At 41.2% G+C, this 27,580-nt stretch overlaps 1 protein-coding gene across 1 annotated transcript; it reads left to right on the top strand.

The window, feature by feature from the left end:
- The first annotated feature begins 13,598 nt into the window (after positions 1-13,598).
- tmem198aa (transmembrane protein 198aa) lies at positions 13,599-26,260 on the top strand. Its single transcript, XM_028392924.1, has 6 exons — positions 13,599-13,737; positions 19,021-19,259; positions 19,412-19,624; positions 20,340-20,463; positions 23,778-24,088; positions 24,200-26,260. The coding sequence occupies exons 1-6, from the start codon at positions 13,599-13,601 to the stop codon at positions 24,350-24,352; spliced, it is 1,179 nt and encodes a 392-aa protein (XP_028248725.1). The 3' UTR covers positions 24,353-26,260.
- Positions 26,261-27,580: the final 1,320 nt, after the last annotated feature.

Below are 27,580 nucleotides of genomic sequence, written 5' to 3' on the forward strand. Positions count from 1 at the left end.
CCGAACTGGTCTGTATTATTTTAATCCCCCCCAAGCTTTAAAAACAAGTCATATTTTGCTTTCATCACTTGTTATTTTTCCGTATTTTCTGTGTTTCATTGGTTGTTTTTTCCTCACTTTCTCCCTCTCTCCCCCTCCCTCACCCGCTCCTTCCCCTCTCATCCTCCAAGCTCCTCTTCTCTTTATCCCCGACAATAACAACATTTGGCCACGAGTCACCAAACACATTCGCTCCCATATAATCACATGAATAGCTCCCATCCAGCCCCCCTCCCGTGCTGCGGGAATGGTTTAACCCGCTGAGAGTGAGAAAGACTGGGGGAGCACAAAGGAAGCGCACACACTCACTGGCCGTTCAGGAAAGAGCAGATAATTGGGCGCATGATGTAAACATGGAATAAAAAACAGCAAGCCTACATTCCTGGTTCCCATCGCGCCGGTCCATTATCAGTGTTTAATATTGCATGTGGTGCTGCCTAACAACTACACGCCAGTCTGGACGACGAAAGGCAGTGAATGAGAAATTGAAGCCAAGAGTGGAGGAAGAGGAGGAGAGGATGAAAGAGGAGTTGTGAGCATTGTTCCAGTCTCGCTTCAGGGGGTTCTTCTGGAGTTGCTCACTGGTGTTTGGATCGAACCGAGTTCACGGAGAGGTGATGCTGGTGTTTTCAAGCTGGCACTAAGTGAAGATTTTCTTGACTCCTTATTTCATCCGCTTGTGGACTGCAGAATGACAAAGAAAGAACACGCCAAATATGTTGCATTTCTGAGGTGAGTTTTCTTTTGTTCACCTCAAACTGCAGTTTTTTATGTTGTGGTCGCTCATACAGTCAGTTAAACGAGCTAGAGTGCGCCACAAATTCAATTTAAAGTGCAACGTTTTATTCTATTATCTCCATCCAACAGAACATACACGTTTCCTTATGATAAAATGCGCACGAAAAATTAGGTTGCCAACAGCCGTGTGCCAATCACTGTAATTGGCTTTGAAAATCAGACACACGGTGGACCAGCTCGGCTCTGCTATTGTTTTCCCTCTATTGTTTTCAAAGCGCTGCTTAAGGGAACATTTGGTACAGACACGAGCACTTGGAGACCCCTCAGCGGACGGTTATATCAGTGACAGCCAGATGAATCCTGCATGGTGTGTGGGAATTAATAATGTAAAAGACTAAACTCTGAATTTGACACCAGTGTGCATAATTGGATTGGACAGCGTGTAAACACCAGGAGCTCGCGGAAAGTCACGTGCGTTCCCATATATATCTATCAATCTATAGAAAAGGGAGACAGAGAGAGATGCTTTCTCTCATTGGGTTTCTCTCAACAACTCCAGTAATAGCACATAAAACCTCTTCATAATTAGCAGCTTGTCAAAGTAAAGCAGAGGTAATTACAGGCAGCAGCCCTGTCTAGTTAAGTGTGCAGGGGTTTCCTTTGTTAAACATTCACATGCCTGTGCACAACATACTGATTCTGGTTTAGAAATACAAAATCTTTTGTACTCTCACTCACACCTTGAGTGTAGTGAGCTGTTTTTTCTCAATTTTGTTTCTTTTTTTTATTATTGTGTGTGTGTGTTTGGGATTTGAGGGCATGTGTGCACAGCTGCTCACATGCTGCATTCACTTGACATATTTGGATAATGCATAGGGAAAAGTGAGAATGACAGAGTGGAAGAGGCAAAGAACATAACATAGACTATGATTAACTCTTATTTGGCTGTTTGAGCTTCTTTAAAATTACAGCTCATAAGGGACACTTTGGCCTTCTCCAAGCATGAAAAATGACCATGCACAGCCTCTTTGAAAAGCTACAATCACATTGCTGAGCAGGAAATGTCTTGAGATACTATAATTAATTTGAATATGGGATGCTGAGGAAGCCTTGGGAAAAGGAATGAAGTGTGAAAGAGTATCCAAGAAACCGCTGTGCTGCTATTTACTGTCTGCATGCTTATGTTTGGAAGTGATGCTGGTGTAGGCCTACAGGGTTTCTCACCTTGCTAACTATTAAATCTTTTAATAAGCCTCTGCTTCAGCTGATGATTCATTTCCTGGCCTGAACTTTCCAAAAACAGCTGAACGTGGGTCGTTGTTGTGAACTGTTCTTTGTATGCAGAATTTCTGCACCAGCAGCATCAGGCAACAGTGAAACTGCTTCAAACAGAACCTGTGGCTCTCTGAACAGAGCCCACGGCCTTTGAGTTAAATTAGGCTCTTTAATATCTACTTTAATCTATTATAATGGCAGAAAGGTGCGATGTTCTGATTGTACACAGTGTCCTCTGGTTGACACGTGCTGTTCTCATGCACTTTGCCCTTCACTGATGCTCTGTATTTCCCATTTCAGCATGATGGAAGATTTTGTGTTTTAGATGGGATCATAAGGGAATAAGGAAGAAACGGAGGAAATGTGTCATGTGGGATTCAAACTCACACCTTTGAAAAGTTAGTTTGAGCTGTTTGAATGAGGCCCCCCATATGGTGCTTTGCCGAGAGTTATCTAACCACAAACAAGAGCCAACCAATCCTCAGGCTTAGGATTGTGGCCAGAGGCTCTATTGATGAGAAGACTGGCCAGAAGTGACGAGTTCTGTCTCCATGTGGCACCTTCTCCTCTCTCTCTGTAGTTCCAAAAACTGGAAATTGTGGGTATGTAATTCCAGTCCATTTTCTTTCAGGCATGAAAGAATCCACTCCAGTGAAGGAAAAAACACAAAGGTGCTTATCATGAGAAAAAGCTTTCTACATTGTCATCATCCAGTATTTTAATCAGTAACTCGGCTTTAGACTGGTACAGAGAGGAAGATGCAATTTAAGTAGTGTCTGTGTTGCTGCATGCTCTCATGTGCGCTGCTTTGACGACGGGTTATGTAAGTGCAGTGAACATAAGCCAAAAAGACTAAGCACAAAAAACGTCTACAGGGGCCCCTCTGTCTGACAGAGCTGGTGTGCAACAGGAGGCCTCAGTTTTTTATGTACTAAGGAAGAGAGAGATGGATGAGGACAAACTAAGGAAGGAGTTTGCATTCAAAATTAAGAGAACTAAAACTGATTTACCAAAAGAAGGAAAATAGATTTTACAAAGACTGATCAGGGTGGAGAAAACGATGGTGAAGCAACACACGGAGAGTTCATAGAGAAAGGATAGGGAGTGTAAGTGAAGGGTAAAGTTTCTAATCCCATTAATGCACACTGGTGCTGTCTATCCTGCACACACACACACACACACTGCCTGGAAGAGGTGGCTGTATGTATTTGTGAACCGCCGAAACACCATCTGGATGTTTTTTAAATGATTTCAGCAGCAACAAAACGTATGGAGATCAATGCACCATCAGTGTAATGCAGGCAGTTTCACATTTAGAGCCACTAGTCTCAGCTAGATTTGATTCACAGCATGTAAGAGCCCTCAGGCAAAGTGGCATACTATGTGTGTGTGTTTGTGTTTGGCTGTCATGTCGGTTTGTAGCTGGAGGGGTCTCTCCATATAATTTAAGCAGACGTGTCACTGCTGGTGTTTATGTTGCAGACACAAACAATATCCAAACAAACACGTGACTCTTAGTGTACGAATGTGGATGTTTGTACTCCTGCTTCTATCGTAAGATAGAATCTTTTTTTTACTAACAGATGCGTGTATGTGTGTGTTACCTACTCAGTAGTACACTCTAGTTGTGTGTTAGTGAATATAAAAGATGCCAAGAAACGATGGTTAAAAAAAAGAGCTTGCAGAGCTGAGGCTGGACAGTTAGTGTCCTGCGATGGAACTCCCCTGTCACTCAAAGTTGCCACGCCCATCAATATATGACATGGTATGCCATGTTACCTAAGGAGGAAAATCATATGTCATATGGAGGCTGACACAAACATGAGTCAGTCCACACGGACCAATGTCCACTGTATCTGTTTCAATCCACATTTCAGCTGCGAACGCAAAATATTTATGTCTTTCTGATCATTGTTTTGGTCTCATGACTCTACTGCTTTGGTTCAGTTTTCCCAATCTCATCAGCCCATTTACAGCAGCAGCAGAAAGCTGTTTTCAACAAATAAGCTCAGATAAATCCACTGTGAACAGTAAGCTCAGCACCAAACGGCACAGTTAGCAAGTAGGGGAGTAGGAATTGGAGCAAACCAAATTGAATCTTGAAGGTGGCATGGAACATGGCTCTGAATGCAACAGCTAACACATTCAGCACTTCAGGTTCATATCTGACTTACAGATGTTGCATTTTTTACTTCTGGTAAATTATGAAGACTGTGGTTTTTTAAATAAACTGTGTGTCAAACAGATTGACCCTTCACTGCCAGAAGGGAAAAGAATTGGCGAGACGTCTGTAAAAAGACATTACACTGAAAATTATCCTCTTCATGTGTTTTGAGTGCAGTCATAGTTCTGAACAGCCAGTATCAGCTCATCTGGGACATTTGAGAAAAGAGAAATGAATCCATGTGGGACTGAAGGCAAATGCTGCAGCTTAAACTAGGTCTGGTGCTCAATGAGAGAGAGAGGAGGAGGAGAAGTGGTTGAAAGCAGCAGTGTGACAAACGATGCTGCAAAGAGAGACTGTGAGAGACAGAGAATGAGCTGTAATCTGATGAAAGCCTCTTTACTCCCCTGTCACCTCACCTTCAGGCCATAAGCAATGACCAAGGCTTACAGAGGGATCAATGCTGAGGCCATCAACATGTGCACACAGACATACACACACATCCGTGTTTCCCTCACTTCAGAGGACGCTGCAGTGACTCTCATGTACCCTAACCTTAAACCAAGCCTTCAACTTTTGTTGTGAAATAAGGAGGCGGACGCCCACTCTGTAATGGATGCTCCCACAAGTAATTCATCTAGAGAAACACACACACTAACACTGTAAGGCTGCTGTATGTGTTTCCTCTAGCAATGAGTAGAATGCTAAAAAACTGGGTGGATGGGTGTAGGGGTTCAGAGTGAGGCTGTCTGTCTAAATTTAAAGATTTTTACATTTTCATGTGTTGTTTTATTTAGTTTTTCTATACATGTGGACAGTTGTATAGAAAGTTTCTCAGCTTCCATACGAATCAGTCCACTGCATTTAAACCTAATGACCCCGGCCAAACCAGCCAGCCGACCTTGTTTTTGTTAAAAGCTTCCCCATTTAAAGCATCGACTCAAGTCAAGCTGGCAGCGAAATGGCCCTGAAATACATGTTCATTTAAAAACACTGTAAATGGTGTCATTAACACTTCCTCTACTGATGCCAGTATTGCATGTATAAAATAGAACTATGTGTTAAGTCTCTTATTTGTCATATTACGTCGCTCATAATGTTGCAGTGTGTTGCAGACCTGGTCTGTCATAGCCAGAGCTCTCAACATGATTTGACAGATCTGTGATTAACATACAACATCCTCACATCTGTGATGCTGATGCTAGCTTGTAAAAATCTCATGTTAGCGAAAGAAAGTAAACTGCATGCAAACATCCCACATGGATATCCATTCAACTTTAACTTTCTTCTACTGATTACTGTATCAGTCAGTGTTCTTGCCCGCCCACTCAGGAGGCAGGGAGTGTGTTTCATTGTATACTATTAGTGTAACATCACATTTAGCAGATTGTATTCTGTCTTTGGTAGCAAATGTCAACAAAATAAAATCTGTCTACACTTTATTGACCAATAAACCCAGACCATTGCACTGTAAAACTGTATTTTCTGTAAAAGCTGTGTGTAGCCCTCTGGAGTTTCAGCTACACAGTCCGGTCATCAAAAATGCAATAGCAGAAATATTTCCAATAAAACTAAACCGTCTGCACCTTTCTGGTCACTATGCCGACTGTAATGACCAGAAGCTTGAACAGCAAGTACTGCACAATATCATCATCAATATCAGGTGGAAAATTGTCCCAAACTCTTTGCAACTTATGTTGAGCAGTATAAAACATCTACACAAAGAGTGTAAAAGTGTTTAAACAGCGTACTATCATGGAAAATGGGTGATAATTAGTACCTCACTGTCACATCTATTGTAGTCAAACATCCTTGGGGTGACTTGTTTCCTTAAAACACTGCAATCACAAAAGCTGTCACGTAGCAGAAGTGCCCAGCTCATTATTAAAATAAAGACCATCGTCTCCTCGATAAAATGTTAGAATAGCAATAATTTTATGTTACAGTGCTGAGTGGGATAATTGCAGTATGTCTTTGTCCTACAGCATGCTTTAATGAGAACAGATGTTAGATGGGAGTGTTATCTTGTACTATATGTTATACCAGACTAACACTGTGAGTCAGAAAAGATTTCCCATCACACACACACAAACACACACACAGTAGTAGTCTCCCTGGTGACAGATGGACTAGATGGAAACACACTCATCCTGTTAGTAATCATGACATCAGCAGCACTGTCGCATGCACATGAGTGCTTTTCCCTTCTCCCTTCTCCTAAATACAGAACAGCATAAGATGCTGACAGAGAGAAGATTATAGACCTAACTGGAAATGAGTCTGCACCACAGGCACAGAACAATAAGCTTATGAGTGGTCAGACAGGATAGAATAGAGTCTGATATGCAATAGAAGGTCTGTTACATGTCTCTTACACATCAACCAACCAGAAGCAGTGAGTCATTACATCCCTGTGTTCTAAAACAGTCAATAATCAATGGTTCAGGGCTGAGGTAGAAAGATGTTCTCTCCTGAAGCATGTAGAGATTGGGTGTGTATGTGATTCATTCATCCATTTATCCATTTTCTGAACCCTCTTGTCCTGTACAGGGTGTAATTCAATTTTATTTGTATAGCGTTTTTTACAATCGAAGGTGCTTTACAGACACCCAGGGCCTGACTGCCAAGCAAGCAGAGGCAAGGAAGAACTCATAGAATAGATCCAGCCAGGCAACTCTTCATCAATGTTCAACAACATTAACATCTGAGCTGTGCAGACATTTTGATACGACCTTGTATTGAGCTGTCCGATAGGTCAGGCTGTAGGTATCCTCTCTGTAGTATCTTGTTAACCTCACCAGGGAAACAGGCTTGATATCTTAGTAATAGCTTTAGTGGTATTAGGAAGGCTTACCCTGAACACATTTCACCTTAGGCTAACCAGACTAAACCCTCATCCTGCTTTAGCCTACTGAACTGTAGCTCACTAGCTGTATGGTAAAAAGGTGACTGTGATTGTGTTTTATTCACGCTACAGGTAACAGCCTCAACCAATTACCTGCTGACCTAAATCCTGCAGAACCTAGGGGAGGTGATTGTCCATTCAAGCCTTAACACTCTGTTCATTAATCTGACAGCGTCTAAATGTGCTGGCTCCATATGACATGACATTTTTAATATGGTGTGGATAGACCCATACAAAATCATGACAAAGGAAGAAGTGCAGGAATCAGCAGACCTCCACCAGCAGACCTTTGAGCTAAGAAGGACGAAGACTTGAATTAATGAAAGAAAGGCCGTCCACATCTAGGAGCAGAGGGAGCATGAGGGCAGGGTTCACAGAGAGGCAGGACCGGGTCATATAGAATCTGTATATACTCACAGTGCACGTCTGTTTCTCCATAGGTACAGAGTGGTGTGTGTGTGTATTATACTGAGTAACATATATGTTCCTGCAGTGGAGGTAGAGATCTTTACAAATAAACTAAAGACTCGCAGTTTATCCAGATTCATTTCTTTTGTAGCATTCACAGTAGGCTTGACAACACACATTACTAAATCCACAAAGACAGGACAAAGTTGTTCAGTGCTGCAAGACCTTTTTTTTGTCAATACGTGTTCTAAAATAAACCTCAGCCTGTAAGACATTAATTTTAATGTGTTTACATGGAACTATTGACCCGAGGCCTCGCTTGTTGAGAATGACACGACACCGACTATAAAAAAGCTGCGTCAGGAGGAAAATGCCTACATTTTCTGTTCTCTGATTCTTTTGTCTTTGAGGATATATTCACTTTGTTGTTGCGTTCTAACTCTATATGTGAGTGTTTGAAATTTGACGAGGTTTTCTGATTCTCGGTCTCCCTCTCCTCCTGTCTGTCCGATCCCTACCAATCCACACCCCGAAGAGCAGTGTGTCCTCGTTCTGGTGATGCTCTGTCGCCGCCACTCAGTGTGGGTCCTCTGAAATATTCATGCTGACACACACACACACAGGCACAACCCCTTCATCTTTCCCTCCCTTGTCGGTTTGCCCATATCAATAGAAGATTATAAAATATAATTTATCTCGCAGCAGGTCTGATGGGGAAAAGCTTTGCACACATACAAACACTTGTGTCTGTGGGGTTCTCAGTAGAGGCAGAAGACACTTCACAATGTCTGTGTGAATTTCTGGAGGTTAGATTTTTATATTTTTCAAGCAGTCAGTGTTTTTTGTGCTGTTTGCTGTATATATCGGTTGTAGTGTTTCCACATCAGAGATCTAAAGATCAGGCGCTCACTGAGGGGAGTCACACACTTCACCTAATGTCACACACACACTTTTTTGGGCCAGACATACAAAGCTGGCATATAGCAGAACAAATCATAAAACCCTTATTACAGCCAGCAGTGTTCAGATTTTGATCTGTGACCTCAGACTGTATCTTCTCATTTGGAGCAGAGAGGAAACAGAAGCAGAACTCCCACAGACATCAGCACGCAGAAAGGTTATTACACTGCCAGCAGTTTTGATATGTGACCTGACATTATTGGCCTGTTATTATGGTGCTGACAGAGGCATGCAAGCAAGGAAGTGGCAGAGCAAATCACCGTGTGAACTGTGATTTGTGTCAAGGGTGCCATGATCTGACGCAGATTTCCCCTACATTTCTCAGCAGAGAGGAAAAGTGAGCCTGTGAAACATCATCTGGATGCTGGCTCCACTGCAGAGTTTAAAATAATGAATAATGATCAGGTTGTTCTCTACACTGAAAGCAGTGCTATGACCTGTGCAGCTGAAACATCCTTTTTATTACCCCTTTTTTCTCCATCATCTGTCCAAACTACGTACAAAAGCAATTTGAAGTGATGCAGTAGTGTCAGCACATGTCAGCTGGGGACTGCATACTGTAGTAATAAGAAAGATATTTCAGTTTCTATGGGAACACTGTACCAACAGTGAATAACCTTTAGGTGTGTTACTGCTGCTTTTCATGTGGAAATTCAACAATTCCATCCTGTACAGCTGTTTCCTATAATTTTGGTATACACTTTTTGGAACATCCTTTACTGCTTGTTCACACCATAAAATGGTGGCTGTGGGTAAACCGGATCAATTGTGCATGCTGAGCACAGAGGTGGAGATTAAAACAGAGTGCAGAGAAAGTGGCAAGCAGCACAGTTAAGTATGAAAAAAGTTGCTGCAGGGTGTTGCTGTTTTATTATTATTATATACTGAAACCCACATGTCCAATAATTTAAGGTCACTGTATGTCAAAAGCAAAACTAATATTAACTCAACTGGCCAGTCTTTTTGGCAGCTTTCCGAACTACACCCACAAACAATTCCTGTGAAATCACATCATATTTGGAGAATAGATGATAACACACCATAACTCCAGCCTACTTGTAGATAAAACTGTATCCTACAAGCCAATAAATCCCAGATTAGGATTTACTTATTTTGGTGTTCACCAAATCCTTCAGATAGTTTTGGGAAAGAACGCCATGTAGAGCCATGAAGTTAGGCTCCATTTCTTACAGACGTGGCATTGAGCTCAGAGCATGGCCTAATGAGTTGGTGAATTATAAACAGGCTCTGGCTGAATAGGGTCAGAGGTCAGGACCATCTGCAGCCAGGAGCCTTAAAGAAACCATCACAGATTGGCTCTTAACTTGGCCATTCCCATGGAAACACGGCCTCATCCCCTTTGCATGGTCCTTATACCACTGCCGGTTGTTATAGCAACAGACAGGACGTGACATTGTTGCATAACATTTTGCATTTACTCTGACCTTATTGTTGGGCTGTTTGTTTAATAATGCCACCTCTCTGTGGGTGTAGCAGTGTTACAGCAGAATATGAATGGACAGAATCCTTACTCAGGGAGTCATGTGGTGTCAACTGATGACGAAACTTTGTGTGTGTATATATATAAATGAAAATTAGGCTTTGTTCTGTGGGGGTTGTGCAGTGCTTGGGCTTGAAGGAATCTGAATAATTGTGCGACACTTCCTCCCTGCACGTCTGTGGGGGTGATTCTAAGCTTAGCATGTAGCTTGCTTGTTAGTGAGCTCTGTGTAACTAAGCAACCATCCACTTTATAGAAGAATGTATGTGTTTGTGCTGCATTTTTGCTCTAATCTATAATGCTGAATATAAACGAAGCAAGCCAGAAGAAAGCATAAGTTTCAAGAGTTAAAACTGAAGTGCAGAAAAGTTCTTGACTAAATATTTTTTGTAAGTAAAAGCTGAGAAAAAGTGCTTTAGAACTGCCACATCTGAGCACATTTACACTGTCATTAGTCTTGTGGCTGTGCTGTAGCATCCTCCTTTTTGGTAAATTGTCAGTTGGGTCTCCCTCCTGACTCAGGACTCCTGCGGTGTAACTAAGCTGCAGCCTTCACTTTCTCTTTTATCTTTGAAAAGGAGGAAGTCATGAGGTGGAATTCTGCAGGTTTTGACCAAAACTGGTGCAGCTTCTCTTTCAGTTTGAAGTTACAGCAGCCCTGTGACAACCTGCAGACGAAGGTCCACATGTGGAGTTTGCAGTGTGGATGCAATCTGGTTTATGCCTTCATATTGTGAACACAAATTGTGAACTTCTTCCAACTTGCCAATGTGCTATTTTTTTGGTTACCATGGTGATGACATAGCTCCAGCCAGCAGATGTCACATGCACTTACTGGCATATAGCTACACTATTTTCAGTTTGCCGCATTTCTTTGTTAAATAGCAGTGAATTCGTGTTTAATTCCTGTCATCAGCTGGAGCAAAGAAGACAGATTCAAGGTTAAGTCTTTATAAACATTTCCCTTTCTGCCTTGAAAAAAAGAGTCTTCTTTCAAGAAGCTTTCAAGTTTCTAAGAATTAATTAAAAAATTAATTCCACTCTCAGCACGGCAAAACAAACACTTATTGTATTGTAAGTGCCTGCTGCTTTTTTCATTGCTTATGATTGTTATTTGCAGGGCTACAGATCGAAATGAAATCATCTTTTAAGCTGTAATGATAATGTAATTTTTATTTTGGTTGTAATAGAAAGTCTTTACCAACTTTAATACTTAAAGTTTGAATACAATCACAGAGCAATTCCATTTTTAAATTGGATTGTATTATAATATTATTTTTCTTGCCCCAAACCTCTCTGTAGTTTTGTTTACACAAATACACATCATATTGTCAAAAGTCAGAGGCATTGTATCATTAGATACAACATTAAGCCCAGGACAGGCTGAGTGGATGAGTATGAATATGTCTCCTGTACTCAGACATGACAGGTGCACTGACCCGAAGGAAAAACCCTGACAAAGGAAATGGATCCAGAGTAATGGAACTAAAAAATTAAATATGCAATCACTAACCCCACAGAGACTGTAAAAGAATCTGTTTTGACTACATTCCTGTAAGTCTGAGAATTTGATCTCCTTTAGTGGTGGTGTTGTTGTATTATCTCATGTACAGACTCGTATACAGCAGAGTGCAACCTTGTCAATCTTCCTTAAAGATACAGCAGCATCAGGATGTGTGACAGGCTACTATTTGTACCGCAATAAACCTCTTCCTCTCAGGACTAAAAAGAAGCTTAAAGGAAACAACTGAGCTGCAGGAAGAACTTCTGCATAATGAAAGGTGATGGAGACAGAAAGCACTCGTATAAAAGATGTAGTATAGCACTTATTTTGTAAAGTAATAATAATGCAGAGCCTCCTTGCTATTAATGTTCCCTTTAAATGCTTCCTCCAGTGTGTCTCTCGGAGGTCTTAATTTGTGTCTCAGTTGGAAATCCAACCACTGGGATTTGTTGCCAGAATGAGTGTGTAGCTGTGTGTGTGGGTGGTTGTCTACCAGCATGATGCATGAATCACACACTTTACTCTGTCTCTGTATATGCCTTTGTTCACAGTGTATTTTCAAGTCAAGATATCTTTACCATTTTCTGTAACGCATTTCCTTGTTACTGAAATTATATGTGTATCTTTTAATTTGTCGGGTAGAGTGTGACACCAACTGACTGGATTTGCCCTCAGCGATTGCACACGATCTGTCAAACTGAGCTGACTTTGATCACTTTATTAGCTGATAGAATTACTGCAAAAAAGAACAAAGTGGAAGCCATGCTTATTTTTATCCCACAGTCCTGGAAAAAAAATGTGATGCAAAGGACTGGAGTTTCCAAATGTGACCACAGAGGACCCCACACTATATTACCTCTATGTGTTTCTTAATGACACAAAAAGATCTGTTAAGAAAAGGTAATCAATTTGCCAATACTGAAACACAGTACATTAACAGTACAACTCTGCACAACACCTCATTAGACAGAAGGTGTGAGGGCTCACTGGACACAGACAATAAACTGTAAAAATCAGTAATTGCTCGTAACAGCATAATAACAAGGATCCATTCCAGGAATCTAATTAGAAGCAGAAGACAATCACACTGACTTAAGCATGTTTTTACAGTAATGTATTGGATTAATTAACTTTTATGTGATTCTGTGGTTAAATATGTTGGGAATATGTTGATTACCACTGATTTCTGAAACGGCCGATATGGTGGTTTATAAAGAACAAATCCGCCAAGTGGCTGTTACAGGTTATTTGTCCCTTGTTGGACCATTATTTGTTTCACTTTGCTCTCGGCCATGAGATTTTAAATGCACTCACATAAACGCAAGAGGGCTCATAGACGCATAAACACTGGTTGTTCTTTCTTAAAAATCAATACCTTTCATGGTATTTTAGGCTGCACACGAGTATCTCTCAGTATTCAGATTATTTAGTTAATTAAAACAGATGCGTTGCATATGATGTTAAATTATTAAAAGTCTTCTTAAAAGTTAGTCTTCTGTGGGTGTCTGGTTTTCATAAGTCTATGTATTACTTCAAGTGAGTGATCAGAGCAGTGGAAGATTGGGACTAAGTGCAGTTACAGGGTGAGGGTTCTTAGAACAAGACCCTCAGAAAACTTCTCACTGCCACAAACTCCCTACATCATGCAAATTTATGCTAATGCATTCTGTTTATCTTTCCATGGCAAACAGTCAGAGTGTTCTGTGGATCTTCTTCCACTGGTCAAATACTTCCAAAGTGTTAGCAACAATTTGCACACATCCTTCTTCACCACACATCCGAGTAAATGATAGAGGCTGAATTGCATTTCATCTGCAGCAGTACTTATGCTGAGATGTTTCTTTTTTCAATATTATGGAGCATGCTTACTGCGCTGTCAGCACTCACAGCTGAGCACTTAAAATGAGCAATCAATAATCACTCTCCCCTTTTTTTCTTCCACTCATTCATTCTCACTCTTGCCCTCTCTCCATCTCATGCCTCATCATTTCAGGTAGATGCAACACTGTGGGTGAGGCCCACTGATCCATAAATCCCTGCACAGCCCCTCCGCCCTTTACCCCGTCTCTACCCCTGAAGCCCTGCTCCCTCCTCTTCAGTCATCATGACGTCCACCAGCGCGCTGCTGGGTCTGGCTGAGGTGGGGCTGAAGTGTGACCAGGAGATAGAGAGGAGGTATGAGATTGTGCCCTCGGTGGTCTGCTCCATGTGCTGCCTCTTTGGAATCATCTACTGCTTCTTTGGTAAGTGATGATCTATTACCTGTAATTATAATCATATTCTGGACCAACATGGCTATTTGATAGTAACAGTAATGACATGGTGGAGCCATTGATTTCCTTTGCTCCATGTGCCAAGCAGTGATTGAAAAATTGCTTAAAAGTAGCCATAAACCCCATGAAGTCTCTGCAGCTCATTATTTCGACTTCATTCTACTCTGCTTGTACAGGCTATGTATATTATAAATTATTTATTTTAGCTGTACAGTGTGGTTCTCTTGTTTCTGGCTGTGTGAGTCAATATTGAACTTTAATTCCCCGCTGGACAAACTACTGTGGTCCTGGTCTGTATTTACTTCACAGAGTGAATTGGACTACACCGGGGTAAACTTGAGGTCTGCGGCGTCAAACTTTGAATTGCTGTCATCATATTTTCTAAACCATGTTGTCTTCTGCTCAAACACACGTTTCAGATTCTCTCTGCAAAATGTTTCTGCTTCAAAAAAAGGCACAGAGCTTTGCAGTTACTCAGAAGTACACTGCCAAACCAGCTGTGGACCCCCTGTTGTGTTTTTCTTCCTCAAACGCCTGGACTCACACTGTAGGCAAGGGTCCATTCAAGGGTCCCAGGGAGAGACCGCATTTGATTACATCCCATGTATTAAGGGTTCATCGTAATTAGTTTGGATGTAAAGTCATTACAGTGGGAAGTAATCAATATATAATTAGAGAGAGGGAACCACAGTTTTGTCCAACAGAACAATGGTGCAATTTACTTGCAGCCATTTTCTCATTTTTATTGGCAGAGACTTTCCTCTTTTGCTGTCTGCAAGTAAATGATGGTTTATCCAGAGCTGTGAGAATGTAGGCAGATCATATGAATGCTGATAGTTTCTCTTACCAGATGGTATAAAGATACAGTTTTCCTAACTGGGCTGTCAATGTGACAGTGACACGATGTGCATCAGTCACTACCTGACCACAAGTACAGAGGTGCTTTTATAGGATCTTTTGTTTATTTTTTTGTTTGACCAAAATCACAACATATAGAAGAATTACACTATGTCATGTGACATACAACAAAAGTTCCAAATAATTTAGTGATCTCATGTAGTGCTCTGTTTGCCAAATGCTCAGGCATTACACTGCTCTGAGTTCACTTTTAGGCAGCTCGAGGCACAGCACACCCACAAAGTTAAATGTTAGCAAAACATGAACAATGATGTCACACAATAAGCACTAAATAAAAAACAAATCTGCTGGTTCTAGTGTGCACTGCTAATCTTTAATGCATCACATTCTGCACCATAAAAACTGGAGTTTATAATAGACCTTTAAAGCTGTCAAGAAGAGCAATATTTTGGATCTATTCTGCTAAAAAAAGAGAGAAACAAATTTGGGAGGGCAGCAACAGGTGTGCTGTTTTGGGATGAATATTGATATATGGGGAAGCAGGCCTGTTGCATGCAAATAGACATAGAGGGATTCAAGTGCGCCAACAGCATTAACATTCACTATGTCTTGGTAAACCAGTCTCTGCAATCCAAAGTTTGTATAGCATACATAAATAGCATAGTGCCAAGCAGCCCTGCAAATACAAAATACAGCTGATTAAATAAAAAGTGTAGAAAATATTGTCCTTTAAAGAGACTTTCCACATGGAGTGTCTGGTTCATAAAGGCACAGATAGAACATTAGGCCATCTCATGTTATTTCAAAAAGCCTCTTTTCAGAAGCTACAGTTTGGTTTTCTGCATTTTTAGAGAATCATAAGCAACAAAAACCCACTGCCAAGAAGCATCAAATAACAAGACATCAGGCAACGAATGGCACCTTTTTACCTCAAGTACTTAAACTCCCCATTTCTGTGGCTTCTGTTTGTTTCTGCAGCATCACGGTGTTATAAACACTGATCTGCAAATGATGACACATGCTGTTGATGCTTCTTAGAAACCCCACAGTCACATTTAAACAACAAAAAAAGAGCAGGAAGATTGATTCTGCTGGCTGATATACCCCTATATGAAACATTTGGTTTACTGCCAAGGTCTTCAAAGAGAAAAGGTTAGCTGTCATTCAGATTCAGAAACACAAAGTTGCAGCATCTTGTTGGAACAAGATGGATGAAGAGAAGAGAGAGATGGGGAGAGAGACATGTGATGAATAAGCCAGATTGAACAGATGGGATGATTTGATGGCTAGAGGAGGAGTAAGGAGGAAAGCAAAGAGGGACAAAATAGGAGAAAGGAGGGGAGTGTGAATGTGAATACTAGGAAAGGATGCATCAGAGAAAAGTTGAAGAGGAAACAGAACTAGAATTTATGAGCATATTTAGAATTAAGTTCATGATTGACAGGGCCTTAACAATGTTGGGAATTTGTAACAGCTGCTGACCAAACTGATGTATCAGTGGCTGTAGATGCTGCAGAAATGCTCCAGTTACGCCGTGTATTCCTTCAGGCATTCTGCTACACAGAAGAAGTGCAGACAGCTGTGAAGAACACGGTGGCTTTCAGCTCATGCAGTGACTGAAAGATATCTTGGAAAACACAGAGAAAGAATAAAGAAAGCTATAAGAAGTGTATCAAATAAATGAGGTATGGTCACGAGGGAGGAGCACGGACAGTGGTTTGTATGAGACGGGGAGCATTGTTCAGCTCAGCTGTGCGATGCCTGATTACACAAAGATAACAATCTGATGTTGGGTACTCTTGAGACAGAGTCTGCAGAGACAGAGAGTCAGAAAAAAAGGAGACCCAAACATTAATAAATGCAAAGTCAAGGGCCAAAGAGATGTAAACTGTTGATAAGCCGAATCTTTGAATCCTTGAGAGTATTTCTTCTTGTTTTCATTACAATAAAACACATTAACATGGATATGAGGCCAAGAAGCAGAGGAGGGAGCATGTGACTGGGTATCTAGAAGGAGAGCAGCTGTGCTTTTCTGCAGGCATATTAACTAACGAGTGTAGATGACCTTTTGTAATGTGATGATTAACATATTTTAAAGCAGTTTCATGAAGGTTTATCTCTTCCCATCATGAGGAAACGACTGTCTTCTCTCCTAGTTACCATATGATGGTGGCTCCGGCTGCTCACTAAGAACTGCTCCTGTAATATTTCATCCTTAATGTTGTGATGTGATTAACACCTTTTTAATTTCAAGAACAGTCTGAAAAATCACCTTTAATCATCAGAATGGATGGAAAATATTCTTTACAAAAGCTTTTTACTCAAAAGATGTTTTGGGGTGGATCCAAACATGCAATCATCCATCCAGTCTGCAGATCATAATGTTAGTAATTTCCTTGTACATTGATTTTCTTTTAAGATATTCAGCAGATAAATTCCTGGAAATATGGCCAAATTATTAATTGATTAAAATATTAAAATTGAACAAAGATTATGATAAAACTAAGATCCAACAACCTGGAAGTTTTAAAGGCTTGTCAGAGAATGAAATGATTAAACTAATTAAACATCAGTTCTAACTGTACACTGGTTTATGTACTATATGTATTGTACATTACTGGGTAATGTTACTGAAGCATTGAGTTTTAATGGAACAGTTCATAACAAGGAGAATCAAAAGGAAAACAACAGCAGGTGGCAGCACATTATCTTATGTTTTGTATCGTGTCAATCCTCATTTCTGTTATGAAGAAAATGACTTTTTTCCTGTAGGACAATAACTAAATTCTACAAAGTTATTTTACTCAATCTATTGTTAACTGTTACCACAGATGACACAAGGAAAATTCTATTAAACTACTTGTTTTATTAACTTATATACAGGTATACAAGGGTACCAGTGCTGGGCATGCAAGGTTAGGCACATTCATCAGTCTCATGAGCAGCATAATCAAGGTACTACTTCACAAAGACAGACAGATGAACCAAATGAACATCACATATTCTGTGTAGGTAATTTACAAAATGATCTTATTAGATTATAAATGTTCCACTTACCTGAAGAAGACTCATTTTGCAGTGTTTCACTCTTTGCAGTCTGCTCTTCTGCTTCCTGTTGACATAAACATATTTGTAAGTTTTTAAATTAACAATACTAATGAATTTAGACTTGAATTAATTGACTAGACAAGACACACATTAGAGGCTTTTACTGATGTAGTGCTAAGCATCAATTAATATATGCAGCAACACATTAAATAAGACTAAAGGATGTATACAATGAAGATTAGAGCTCCCTGTCATTGGCCCCCTTTCACACAGCCTGGTCTTTGCAGCTTGTGGTGCCGTGTGCCCGCTCCTCTATGTGAAAAGCAGAGAAGCGGAGCAGTGATGGACTTCTGTTGCGTTTGTGAACCGACAGCACAGTAACAACACCGGATCGACCGCTCTATGACAGAGAGAGCTGTCATGGCGGAAGGCATCGTGGTAAACAGCTAACAGAAGGCCGGGCACACCTCGGCACAAGGTGCAGGTGTGATGCTGAATGTGTGTGCAGGCCAGCTTCAATACACGACTTGCTGCACGATAAATACTGAGGACTCGGTCGTTTTTTACAGACCTAGCTAATATGTTTCATTTTCTTAGCTAGCTGACTTTTATTAACAGTGAACAAGAGTATCACGATGAAAAACGTACGCTGCGCCAAGCGGCCACCGCTGTAATAGAAATACTTACATTACACACAGTTTAATCCCGCCATGTAGCTGCTTTGCAGCAACAACAACAACCGAACAGGTCTTCTCTGATCCACGCTGAAATGCTGGCTTGTACATATGCGCGTGCGCGGATTCAAACGTTTTACTTATACTTCCGGATTCAAGATTACTCAATATTTTTGGGTTTATGTGTAATTAATATAAAACAGTTAATACAATTACCAAATCCGTAATAAAACCTATTCCTCTTCATTCATTACGTTATATAAATTAGTACATATTTATCTGTCTGTATTTTAATATTACAAAATGTTACAGTAAATTTAATACACATTACTACCCCCTAAAGTTCGTTTTTTTCAGTGTACAATGTGGTATTACATTCTATGGCGAGCCTGTTAGTATGCTAAATTATTCCAGGCTAACAGCATAATTTCAGTCTACTGTCCTGTGTATGTGGACAGATGACAGATGCCATTCATCTCTATTCTGGGCTGCCACTGTTGCTATGGCAATGTTATACAGTACTACATTACTGTTTCTTGTGAGGTTTTCATGATGCTATTGATTGGATTTTGATTGAATAGATGTTTCTGTCTGTGTTTACTCACACAGAGTTTACAGAGTTTGTGAAATCCTCACAGTTTTCTCTCTCTCTCTCTCTCTCTGTCTCCACCAGGCTATCGATGCTTCAAGGCAGTGTTGTTCCTCACAGGCCTCATGTTTGGCTCTGTGGTCATCTTCATGCTGTGCTACAAGGAGAGGGTGATGGACACGCAGCTGAGCGTAGAGGCGTCGGTGGGCATCGGCCTGGGCATTGGGACTCTGTGCGGCCTGGTGACCATGCTGGTGCGCAGTGTGGGACTGTTCATGGTGGGCCTGCTGCTGGGCCTGCTAGTTGGAGTGGCTTCACTGGTGGTAATTACGTTTTAGAATTATGAATTTACATGCAAAATTATGGGTATAAACAAATGCACAGCATGAAGGGTATTAGCCATGGCATGTTAGCTTAGACTAATGATTCTATATGAATTTATACTATCCTATATAAAACACTTTCCTTTCTGTAGGTGATGGAAGAGTTCTACCACCCCAAAACTGTGTGGGTTCCTCTGGGTATCCTCCTGGGTTCTGGGACGCTCTTTGCCGTCCTCACTCTTCAGTGGCAGCGCTTCTTCGTCACCATCTCTACCGCCACATTTGGCTCTGCCATCATCACTGTCACCGTGGATTATTTCATAGAGCTGTTCGCCTTGGTGCACTACGTCTATGAGAGACTCAGGGTGAGCATGTCTGTCTGTTAGAGAGACAGTCACAGACAGACAGTTTGGTAGACTCACAGATGAAAACTCTAATACTGACCACTTCACAGAGAAGGCAGGACCACTCATTTTAGATCTGCAGAAGCTTACTCAAAACCTGAGCCAGCAGTTTTCCGACCTGCCTGTTAACACAGAAATCCTGAAGATACAAAATATAATATTTAGGAAAACATTTGATAGATTTTTCTAATGTTTGATGCATTTTTCTTCTAGATAAAAATACACATGAGACATCACGATGGAAGAAAACTAAAAACCCACTGACACCTCCATAATATAGACCATTAAATGATAAAATTACACCCTGAGGAGAAGGTCACCCAAGAGGACTTCAAGCTGCTTCAATTTATCACCAGACAGAAGGGCCCTGAGCTGCATGACCTCCTTAGTACTGTAAAGATATGCAAAGACAAGAAAACACAGGAGGCAAAACCATTCACACATCTAGAAGAGGAAACAGGGAGGCCTGAAAAACAGATAAATAAGACTAAATATAGGACAAATAAGCGGGTAGAAAGGAGAGGATGGTGCAGTTTTATTCCTGTGGTAGTCCTACATTAAGGTTGTTATTCTGAATGCTCTTTTATTCTATTTATGGCAACACTGAGGATTTGCCAATTGCTAATGGTTTATCAGTGTGACGTCATAACTAAAATTGTAAATTGAATTTTTGTAGGTGGCACCAAAGAGGCCAGTGTGTTGGTTCACGTGGGTCATCATGGGGGTGTGGCCTGTCCTGGCCCTCCTAGGAGTGCTGATCCAATGGAAAGTCACCGCAGAGGGATTTTCTCACACGGAAGGTTAGTTGTACCGATCATTGCAGCTCGAACCTGAAACCTGCATCCTTTGTAATGACCAGCAGGGGGCGACTCCACTGGTTAGAGAACAGGAAGGACACAAAGTGAAATGGGTGCTAACTTGATGTATCACCTCAGTAAACAGTAGCATGAACAGTGGCATGGATTCTGACCTTGTACAAAGCTCTTTCTTTGAAAAAACTGCTGCCAGTAAAACAAGTGTTGGGGTTTCTTCAACACAACAGGCAGTTTTATAAAAACATGTAGTTGTCACAGGTAATGCATCAGCAAAAGAGAAATCCCCAATGAAGGCTTGCAAACCGATCCGGTTCCTTGTCAAAAACAGGTTTACTCAGCAATTTGAAGTCAGCCAAAACAACCGAATCCTACAGGGAGAAAAGACAAGCAGGAAGGTTGGAGTCAGACAGCGTGTCTGAACACAGGGAGCAGATCATGAGTAGATTTACAACAACAAGAAAACAGAGGGAGCAATATATATATACTACAGTAGCCCAGAAAGGACAAACCAGACAATGGCTCCAGCTGGCTGGTTAGAGGCTGGATTTTGTGTGTGGGTGGGTTAAAAGGCAGATGTCTTATGTTGACAGGTGGACAGAGACAGACATGTCCTCAAGATAATCCAAAAATGGCATAGACTTTGATCTTATCCATTGTGGAATGTTTTCAGCTGTATACATAAATGAATTCTCCAAAAATATGTATCGAACCACATCATGCTCAGAGTTGTGTAACAGAGGTGATGGTTATCTGGCTGCAGCCAGGAAGCACTCACAGCAAAAAACAAGGTCCGCTTTGAGGCTATCTGTTTAGCTCTAGCATTGATTCCATAAGACCTCTACTACGGTCTAACAAGTTTATTAAATAAGCTGCATCAATTGCTTGAGAAATCATAGCCATTATGAGGGCAGGGAAGTGTGTGTACAGTAGGTGTGTGTTGAGTGTTAGTTTACCGGCGTTGTCACCAGAATGTGTTATTGACAGAAACAGCCTTAATCTGTTCTGAAAGCAACCACAACACAGATGGAAGGCCGGAACACACACTCACAAACACAATGTGTAAATGCACACACACACAAAGACACAACTTACACACACACACACACACACAAGGACAGTGACAAAAATACACCAAGCCACAGTCTCTCACTCACTCAGTCACTCCTACACGTCATAAACCGTGCACACACTTGCACGTTTGATCAGTGTTGAGGAAGAAGTCACATATGGGTTCAAATAATGGGATTAAACAGCACGGCGCTGTGGCTTCCAGTCACAGAGGGTGTGGGTTAGGAGATAGAGAAAGCTTTTAAGAGCTCGCTTTGAAAAGAATGTGCAATTGCATGTGTAGGGAATGTCTAGAAAGAGAAGTACATGAAAAGAAGTGCAGGGGGGGGGGGCTGAAAGAAAGTGTTCTGCTTTCATGTGAATTTAAGTCTAAAGTGTTTTGGTGTTGTACATATAAATCAACATCCGACCCATCAATCCTGTGCCTGTGGTGACATTTCCGCACTGTCACACAGGTAGTGATACCATTATCAGCAACGAGGACTGACAGTGAGCTGATGTGGCTTGGAGTTTGGCAGTAAAACCTTGGAAGCTTCCAAGAGAAATTACACCTGATTCACATCCAGGAGTCTGAATTCTTAAAAAGAAGGAGAGCTTGAAATGTTGTGTCTTTCAGAATACTCAAAATCCCAGTGTGATGTGGGCTGGTGTATTATTAAAGTGGACTGACTACACATTTCTCCTGGTCACTCTGTGAGATCGAAGCTCGGCTAGCTTGGCTACAGACAGTTAGCCCATAATCTGTGACACATCAGACGTGTTCATCACCAGAAAGAGATACTTTACACTCCTGTGTCAACAGCACCTCAGTGGATGTAGCTAAATGACCAAAACACTTTAACCAGTACATACTGATTATTTGTTAGTCTTCTACATTGTCAAACTAATGCCTCCTGATATTTGTGGCTTTATAAATAAACATTATTTGAGTAATAGTATGTATGATCATTGTTTCAGAACAGTAGGTAAAAGCTCACTCTGCATAAAAATAAAGAAAAACAAATAAAAATGAAGCAAAGAGCAGGAACAGCACTGGTGCATTTTTTGTGTGCACTGTTCTTGCATTGTGTGATCGGGAAGATGAATGGGGGGAAAAATGAGCGTCGAAGCTGCACCAGCATGAGAACTGCAAATATTATTGCAGCTCCTGCTAAGAGGTGATAAGAGCCATGTTATCATTACTTACATTAGCATGTACAGTATGTAATCCTGTATTCAGCTTTGTAGTCTTTAACTGTCCTTTTACACAGTGACAAGCAGAGCACCGACAGAGAAAGCTGTTTGTGGGGTGGGGGGGTGGGGGGTGTAAAGAGGGAGCAGGTGTACTCAGGGAGGAGGGGGGAAGGGCAGGGTGAGGGTGATAAACTGGGGCACAATGGGTAAGCGGGGCACCCAAGTGGAGCAGGGAGGAAAATTATCTGTCAGCTGATTGAATAGCATGCAGGACACGAGCCTGAATAAAGTGGACTGATAAAGGTAGACTTGTGAGGACCACCAACACTTACCATAACCCAGAATCAGCCTTATGTGACCAAAATGTCCTCACTTCATTAGATCTAAAGCTTATCTTGGTTCTCACAGATGTACTGATCACACATACACACACAGGCATGTGGCCAAAGGGGCGGTGGGGTGAGCTGAGGGAGGGAAAAAAAGGGAGGGGGGTTATTATTAAGCAGTTTCCCTGGCAGATGGTGCCTTGTTGTCCGCCTGCACGAAGAAACAAACAATAGACCCCATAACAGCACCATACACACACCCCCCCACACACACAGGATATCTGTGACCTCACACAAATCAGATCCTGGACACTATATGAAAACGCTGAATCAAAGTGCTTCCAGAAATAGTCACACATGTTTTCAATGGAGAGCGGGACAGGATGGATTCTGGACATCCTTTGCTAGGGAGGGTGTGAAAATAACACTCACCCACTCACAATATGTCAGGAGACTGAGCAGCTCAGTACAAATACATGCAGCAAGGGAAATTTTCTGTCTGACAACTGCCTGAATAGAATGAAGGAAATGGACATCAGTAGTTTTTTCTTACCCACTATGAGTAGTTCACCATTAGCAACTAAAGCCAATTTAAATATGTTTGAAACCCTGACCTGATCGAGGTTTCCTCTTGTTTTTCCTCTGAGTGATTTTATTGTGACTTAACCAGCTGCTGCTGTTTCTCTGTGAAAGCTGAAAACTCCCTCATGATTATCTATTGTTCATCTGTAGTGGTCTTGAGTCGACAGCAGCGGAGGGTACAGCTCATGCGGATCCGGCAGAGGGAAGAGAGGCTGAAAAAGGAGAAGGAGAACAAGAAGAAAAAACGACAGAGCCAGAAGACCGGCCACAAGCCGAAGGCCCACACCCATCACCAGCACCGCCACCAGCAGTACCACCACCCAGCAGCATCCCACCCAACTCATCACCAATCCCAGAGCTCTCAGCCGCCTAAAGTTCCTCCTCCTCCTCCTCAGACTGAACCTGGGTACCACCGCAAGGCCAACCCTAAAAGACGCTTTGATGGAGACGTGCTTTCACCGGTGAGATGCAGCCGCATGCATTTAAAATGAAACATTTAAAATAAAATTCTAGCTTTAATATGTCAGGTTGTCAATGGTTATGCCTATGCTGTTTCTTCCATCTGTCCACAGAGCTACATCAGGAATTTCAGGGACAGACAGACTGACAGACGGGCGTACTCCAACAGCCGGATGATAAGCCGCTCTCGGATGGCTGAACTCGACTACGAGTGCGGCTCTCAGGTGCCCCTCACAGCCCCCAGCGGACCCCCAGTTCGCATCTGAGACAACAAACTGCACACACACACACAGGCTTCTTCACAAAATAAGGATGTGCCAACCTAATCAACTGCCTGTTAACCCAGCAAGAGGGCAATCAGTCCCAAAGGTGTTGTGACCCATGCTGGTTTTTTTCCCCCTCAGACCCAGAAAAGGTTGTTTTTATTTGCACCTGTTCTCGTTCTTTTTGAATGTTGACGTGTGAGGAAAGAGATTCTTTTAAAAGAAGCAAAAAATATGAGTCAGGACAGACAGGAGTTGTCATTGTACGTACCTGGAGAACACTGGAAAAAATGGACCTGTCTTATGTGGAATAACTGTTAAAAATCAGATGTGTTTGGACGCTTTAAGCCATAAGAAGTCATTTTCACTTGGAATGCGGTGACAGAAAAAAAAATCCACGATATTTCACGTGGCTTTCACAGAGTCAAGGTAACTCTAATTAAAACTTCAGCCGTATCTTTACTCCGAAGGTAATTAAAGGATGATTTGCCTGAAGGATTCTATTAAGACCGCTCTGAGGAAAATCAACATGAAAAATACAGCAAACACTGAAACTCAAAGGCAGCTCTTCTTCATCTCCGCTGAAAGGTCACTGTGTGAAGCAAAGTATTCAGGAAGTCTGCGTTTTATCTCTACTGACAGCCTGTAAATCCAGACCAGGCAGCACAAGGCCTCTCTGCTGCTTTAACATGCAGAGCAGGACCAGATTCAGGTGTGAAATAAACAGTTCACACAACACAGAAGCCAGTTTGTGTTTTATTCTCTCACAGGTTAATGTGCCGTTGCCATTTTCTGAGGAGCATCTCATCGTGATCGCCGAACCGCAGACCTGAGCAAGAGACTCATCCCGCCCTTCATATTCCCTCCTTCTGCTAAATATCAGACATCTGTGTGCACTGTGATCCTCTTGTGTCTTTAAGTGCTCTCATGTTCTCTTTTCTGCCTCTTTTGTAAAAAAAAAAAATCAGCTGTTTAACTGTTCTGCTGGAAGTGAAGGAATTCTGTCATGAAACGTGGGCGATAGGTGACAGCAAAAATGTTAAAAACTGTTTGTGTGTGAGTGGACACACAGCCCTGTGGCAAGTGATGGATTGTACCAAATATTGGCCAAGGAGAGGGGGGATTCATTGTGCTGTGTATTTGTCCCTATTTTTTTGGCCAATACACTAGTCTGGTTATAAAGGTTGATTTGTTTAGATAGTGGGAAGTGTGGAGTGATAAAAAAGGATGTAGATTATCTTCTGTAAAAGATGAGACAAGGAGAGGATGAAAGCATATATAAATGGCGCCCTCTAATGTTTACTGCTGGACCTTTTTTCTGGACATTGTGTGTATTTGAAATTCAAATGGGCTCCTTACACTACTGTAGTACTAAACATCCACACAGTTGATATTAGAACGGTTGAACCTAAGACTAATTGAGGCTGAATATTACAACAACGCACCACAAATGAACAAAAATACAAAAGTGAAGAAATGTATTGAAAACCCACCAACCGCTGCTTAAACTGTGTGTTTGTGTGTACTTTTTGTAGATTTATATTTCTCATATTTAGACAAACAAAACTGCCATTTAGCAGAACTTACAGGTCTTTATGGCTGGAGGACCAAACATTATCATCTTATTGCATGAAGGTACCTGTGTAAATGTTCTCAGTGTGTCATTGCGTGACATGTGACAACCTCAGATTTCCAGTTAAAAATGATGAGATACTTCTCTCTCTCTCTCTCTCTCTCTCTCTGTAAAGGGCTTTGAAAGGCATTTGAATCATTTTAAGTCACCTTCTGTCCAGCTGTGTAGTATAACTCAAGTAGTGGCTGTTCTGTTTCTGCTTCAGTCCTGCTCTAGTCTCCTTCTGTGTTATTACTGCAGCTGCAGCACCACCAGTGCTGGAAACAGCACTTAAAACATTGGCCCTGCTCCTCTTGCTTGTTATGTGGGGACAAAATGAAGATTTCTTCTTCTATTATTGTTCCTGTTATTTTCTGTGATTGCCTGTCATTGCTGGACATACACATTCTGATTGTAGATAATGGCTTGTAAATAACTTTTAAATGTTGGTTCCATTTTCATGTGTGTTTTATGCAGCGGATTATTTTCTAACGTTACATTGTGATTCTACTGTATGTGCATTTGGATTGATTTAGCCAGGTGGAGAATGCACTCCTTATTCTGGTGTTTCAGCATTTAAAGTTGGAAATCATCAAACTGAGCCTTGACCCCTGTTTATCATGATCCTACCATCCACTTCAAATGTGTAAAAATCACTCATTATTATTATGATTATTATTATTATTATTATTATTATTGAGCATGGATTTATATGGACCTAACATATGATAAACATTGTGATTCTACAATTGAATGGTCTTGTTGTCTACTGTTTTTTACATTTGCACAAATACTGCATACACATAAACACACATTTCAATAATTAAAGGAGCATTATGAAAAAAAAATTAGTACTTTCTCTGGAAAATGTCTGTTGTTTCTTATAAATAGGCCAAATGCAAGCCACTGATGTCATATCCTTCATGATGTGCTGTGCAACGTTATATAATCACAGCATCAACAACCTCTGAGTCAATCCACTACTCCACCAGTGGTTAGAAGTAAGTCTATTTAGCAGTGAGTTGATGTAAATACATTTACAAGAAATCCCACTAACCAAATGGCAACATCCAGACTCTCCAACAGTTGCTGATGCTGTTGCTGTATGATGTGTCTGATTTATTGTGACAGATTTTGCACAGCGGCACGGGAGAACGAGCCAACTTGGGGTTTATTTGAAGCTATTCCACAGTCTATAGCCATGGTTTTTTGCATCCTTAGACACCACGTGTGAAGTCTTGTCTCATGGCAACAAGTAACACCTGGTCCCTGCAGCAGGTCGAGATCATGTTGCTTATCAGATCATTATGCTGTTGGTTGTATTGTTAGTTTTATGCTTGTTGATGTGGGGGAAGACACTATATTGATACTATATAATGACTCACCAGGCAAGTAAATCAGCACAATACACAGCAGGCTAGTTATTCTTATCACACTGTTGATCATTTCAGTTTGTTTTACCTTCTGGTGTTAGCCATTAATGATGCTGACACCAGACAGGGAAGGTGTTTCCAGCAAAAAGCTTTAATGTTTTCTCCTTCAGTTTGTTTCTACTCTTAGCTTCTGACAGACTAGAGATCACTAGTAGTAAGATTATATTATAGAACAAAGGCCAGAAG

The sequence above is a fragment of the Parambassis ranga genome, chromosome 21 (genome assembly GCF_900634625.1).
Source record: "Parambassis ranga chromosome 21, fParRan2.1, whole genome shotgun sequence".
Taxonomy (NCBI): Eukaryota; Metazoa; Chordata; class Actinopteri; family Ambassidae; genus Parambassis; species Parambassis ranga.